General features: G+C 35.2%; 1 protein-coding gene across 1 annotated transcript; it reads right to left on the bottom strand.

Moving 5' to 3' along the window:
• Positions 1 to 1,873: 1,873 nt before the first annotated feature.
• On the bottom strand, positions 1,874 to 2,542 carry LOC145164923 (uncharacterized). Its single transcript, XM_079083579.1, has one exon. The coding sequence runs from the start codon at positions 2,540 to 2,542 to the stop codon at positions 1,874 to 1,876; it is 669 nt and encodes a 222-aa protein (XP_078939705.1).
• Between the last annotated feature and the right edge of the window lie 2,608 nt (positions 2,543 to 5,150).

Here is a 5,150-nt window from a genome sequence, read left to right as displayed (position 1 = left end):
AACATTCTTGTCTGTTTTAAAACAAGTGTATGTATATGGTAATTCATATGTAATTAAAAATAAAAACTTATTTTCTAATAGTGTTTGACCCATACCTTCCCATTTTAGGTATGACATTAGGTCTTTTGTTCCATGTGGGAATTCATTCTGTAGCAAGGTCATGTCAATGGGTGGGGCAGCTTGGCCGATCGCCCATGACCTCCATATTTCTAGGGCCCCATTTTATATATCTTATTATGTTAGTGTAGAAAAAAAACTAAAAAAAAAAAAAAAACTTTGACATCATGTATAGAGGTTAAGAGGAAAAAGGAAAGAAATTTGAGCCAAAATAATATCAATGTAGAACACTAATTGATATGCGATTCTTCTAGAATAATCATTGTAGTGGGCCTCTCACAATCAATGATCGAAGAACTCTTTGAATCAATTTTGACTTTTTCAATAGTAACAAACAAATCGATTCATATTAAATTGGTTTAGATTTTTTCATGCAAATTTCTGATTTCAATCTTTCTTAATACGTCATAATCTGTTTCACACGTCCTTAAAAAATCGATCATGCATTCTTGTTAATCTGATTTTAGCCAGGCTCACTGATATTGGTTTCTGATTTATGGTTCAAGTTAATTTGATTTTTGACTTGTGTTAATCTGATTCATGTAAATTCCATCATTGTTCTTTACGTCTTTGATGTTATTTATCTAATTAAAAGTTAATTTAAGTGATTTCTTTTTGATTTTATGTAGATAACTTGAAACCTCAAAATAACAAGTTTTGAAATCCTTGTTAACCGGAGCATGGAAAACGATTTAGAAATTTTTACCTTTATTGTTGGAAAACGATTCGACATCACAAGTTCACAACTATGTGTTTTTGTTTCATTTACCTTGTAGTGAGAAAAGGAAAAAAAAAAATTAGAGAACTAAATTACTAATACTATTTCAAAAGCGATCTACGGGTAAAATTGAAACGAGGGATTCATTTGAAAAAAACAAAAACAAAAAAGACGTCATCCTTTACTATTTTTCTTTAACGTAAGGGCCTCATTTTTATATTTTGCTCGGGGTCTCAAATAGGCTTGAACCGGCCTGTTCCGTACTACTCTCATGTATGTAGTATGTTGGAGTATTTAGATTTTGGAAACCTGGGAACGAACTTCCTTTTCAAAATGTGGAGAACACTCCTTCATAAAACGGATGAAGAAATTTAAACACATGAATTGATTTAATTTTGATTGAAATTTGGAGTAGCTCTCCACTTCCCATTTTGAAGTCTGTATATCTTCATCTAGCTTCTTGCAACTCCTACTTTTAAAAAATTTATCCTCGTCTTATGTTACAAGAAATCAATATACTAATTCATAAAAGGCTCGCTTTCTTTTAGATCTCATTAAAATTGTATGATATTAAGTATTTATTGAAGAGTTTTACTTTTTTTATTATCATATTTTAGCCCATTTAATATCAATACAAATTTGTTGGTCGACCAGGATGGCTGGATCGATCCATAAAACTATATATGGTAAAATAATTATATTATAACGTTACGCTCTCCTTTTGATCGACATAGCAATAAAACTTTAATTTACTAAAAAAATGCCACAAGCACGATCTTAAACATCATCATGATCAAAACAATGATACCCAATATCAACGAAAAAAACACAGTATCTTGAAAACATAACATAGAAACTAATCATGCCTGTAAGGGACAAACTATAAGATATATCAGGATCATATATTGCAGGTTCAACAAGATGATATTAATCCAGTCATAGCTCTCTTCTGGACTTCATAACAAACGTTGAAGGTTTAAAATTTGTTAAAAATGTCCTACCCTACTTGGGTATGATAGTTAGAGCCTCAAAATTTAGCTAAGAATACCCAAGTCGAAGTTCCAAATCTAAATCATCAAACTTTGAGTCTACAAACGAACCATTCTCTGGCTTCTTGACAATCAGACTCTCTTCTTCATGAGAAAAATCATAAAAGCCATCAACTGTTAGGTCGGATTTTTGCGATCTCATGGCAGTGAAATTTGCTTTTGCTGAAGGACATAGTTTATTAAACCTAGGAGCAGAGAATGCAAGAGAAGACGAATAAGTTTGTACTGAAGAAGGGGATCGGAGCATTGATGGAAACGATGATGTCTTTAATGCAAAAGTCGTTGAGATCATGTTAGGGTTAGGGTTAGGGTTGCGATCATGGTTTAGGTGTGCAGGAAGAAAACCAAGATACTTTGGGGGTGTTGTTTGTCTAAGCCTCGCTTTTTCCCTCCTATGAACGTTCATGTGACCACCAAGTGCTTGAGCAGATCGGAACTTTCTCTTACAGAAAGTACACGTGTAAGATCTGGGAGGCCATGGAAACTCACCAAGCAAATCTCCTCCATCACAAAATTTTGCTTGACCACTGCTACTTTCCAAGCAAGAATCTACCGGAGCTTTCCTGTCTTTGATATTAATGGTTTTATTTGTTGCTTTCCCTCCACTTTTGTAGTCTTTTGGCATGTTACTTTCACTCATACTTCCATTTTCCTCCATTGTTGCGCTCGGATCTTGCCTCAAAAGACCAAAAAGGCACCGGAAGATCAAGAGAAAAAGAGAGAAGGGTGATCAAATATGATGCAAGAAGATGGAAGTTCCATCGGAAGGGAGAAAGGGGTTGGGAGATCTACTTCCTTATGTTTGATGACTACGTACTATAAATGGAAATCCTCGTCGGGGCCAGCGACTACCTTTTGCAAATATCTAGCTAGTACTATCCGGCTGGTGTTTCAGTCTTCTCTACAAAATATTTGTTCCAATTCCCTATGCAAAATTTTGAGGTTTTTTTTTTTTTTTTTTCATTAGATTCTTAAAACATTATTTGATGAATCTTTTTAATTAAAAATGTTTAACAGTCATTATTTTCAAACTTTTTATGAGGAAATAGCCAAATAGTCATAATTTGTGGTAGGTGATCATCGAAAAAAAATTGACTTTCTCATAAATTTTAAATTTTTATAACTCTTTCAAACGATTTTAATTTGGGTGATTTTTTTTCATTGTTTTTTATGTAACAAGAGCTATCCATAAACATATCACACTCCAAAATTAAATGTCGAGAAATCATGTTCTTTTAGGTCTAAAGTAGGCTTCTCGATGAAAAATATGCATCTTTGATCCTTCATAACTAATTCATATGAAGTTCGATTGGAGGTAATTTTTTTCAATGAATTCTATGTAACAAAGCTATCCATGAACATATCAGATTTCAAATTTGGATGTTGGAAAGACGTACTTTGTTAGGTCCAAAGAAGTTAAATTGTCTGAATTTCATAGTCAAAGTGTATATTTTCATCGTCAAATTGCATGAAAACTATGAATCGCTTGTCTATTAGCAAATTAACATTTTATTCTTCGGTTGATGTTTTATTATAATATCATGTTATTGCGATTTACAAATGGAAAACAAAGGAGACTCTGGCAAGGGACAGGTGTGAAAATGGACTTGATGTGCAACAGCAAGGTTATAAAGCTCTCATGGCTCAACTTCATTACAACCGACTTCGTGCCTCCTATAAGCTTTGGCACAATCATTTATGACTCATTTTTTCTATTATTTCGTTACCGAATACACATGGTCAAATGTTTATTAATTTTTTTGTGCCTAAACCAAGTACATGCTCATCATATGAGCTTTCTATTAGTCATAGTCCCATTGAAAAAAAAGCGTTATTTACATGTTATAGACATGATTTATTGTGATTTGTGAGGACCATCACCAATTATATAACACCTCAAAAATTACAACAAATTTTAAACTTTTCAAACCAACTCATTGACTAATAAAAATGTTTACAAAACCATTATTTCCAAAACATTATTTAAGATCAAAGTTTGCCAAGATCAACAACATAAAATCATGATGTGTACGGTCACACATTCGCCTTACCGAGGTCCTCTGAAGTACCTGAAACCATAAACTAAAACTGTAAGCACAAAGCTTAGTGAGTTCCCCCAAAAGTACCAACACAAACAGATATCATATACAAATAACAACATGTCGAGTCCAATCAACCATCGGATTGGAATGCCCCAAGCCCAATCAACCATCGGGTTGGAATGCCAATATACTATGGGTCCAGTCAACCATCGGGTTGGAATACCAATGTATTACGGGTCTAGTCAACCATCGGGTTGGAATACCAATATACTATGGGTCCAGTCAACCATTGGGTTGGAATGCCAATATACAACGGGTCCTGTCATCCTCAGGATGGAATACCCTCGGACCCAATTAACCATCGAGTTGGTATGCCCCGGCCAGTTGGCTTAATCACAAAGTAGTAAAGCCTCAACCACCAGCCAAATATGTGCACATATAACAGATAAACACATAAATAGTCTACCGACAGTCAGGCAGATCTACAGATCACTATGCATAGCAACATCATATATACCAGGATACCGATCTAACAGATCACTACAGTACGATAACATGCTATCACATAATAGGATATCAAATCCAAAGGGTCGGCCTTGGTGCCTTCAACCCACAAGTACAGTGAGGAAAACTCACCTCATAGTCCAAACGATAGCTGATGAGGTCCCAACTCCGAATCTCAACTCTAACTTCCATCTATCCAACCAAATGACCAATTCTCAACACAATCCAAAATACCCAGAATATCCTTAAGTTAAACTTGTCCGAACCTGGTCAAGGTCAAAGTCAACGTTCAACATATCCATTAGTTGACACTCACGCTGTGACCAGGCCTTGGTCACGTCGTGAAAGCATTCTCGGTCCGATTCCAACGTGACTCGGTCCATCATAGTCAACTCAGTTAATGAATTCACATGAACTGTCATCACGACGTAAGCACTCTTCCTCGTGTCATGAGCTTCAATGACCTTAACAGAAAACACGGCTCCTCGAATCTCACGTCGTGAGATCTTGCATCTCACGTCGTGAATGTTGTCTGTGGCTAAAGGTTACCATTTTAAGTTATTAATCCATTAAGTGTTTGAACCCATTTCATTCAGAAGATAAAGGGGACCCCTAAGGTCCATAAAAACAATTACTTGATGGACATGCATGCCCTAAGCATGTCCTAAACCCATATTAGGTCAAAATGACAAGAAATGACCCCAAACTCAAACAATATTC

This window comes from Lactuca virosa, chromosome 3 (genome assembly GCF_052849685.1).
Source record: "Lactuca virosa cultivar CGN04683 chromosome 3, Lactuca_virosa_CGN04683_v6, whole genome shotgun sequence".
Classification (NCBI taxonomy): domain Eukaryota; kingdom Viridiplantae; phylum Streptophyta; class Magnoliopsida; order Asterales; family Asteraceae; genus Lactuca; species Lactuca virosa.
Note: the sequence above shows the minus strand (reverse complement) of the source record. Positions and strands in the feature narration are given on the sequence as shown.

Bases quoted from the DNA above. Each gene is read 5' to 3' on its own strand.
- LOC145164923 (XM_079083579.1), bottom strand. From the start codon at position 2,542: ATGGAGGAAAATGGAAGTATGAGTGAAAGTAACATGCCAAAAGACTAC.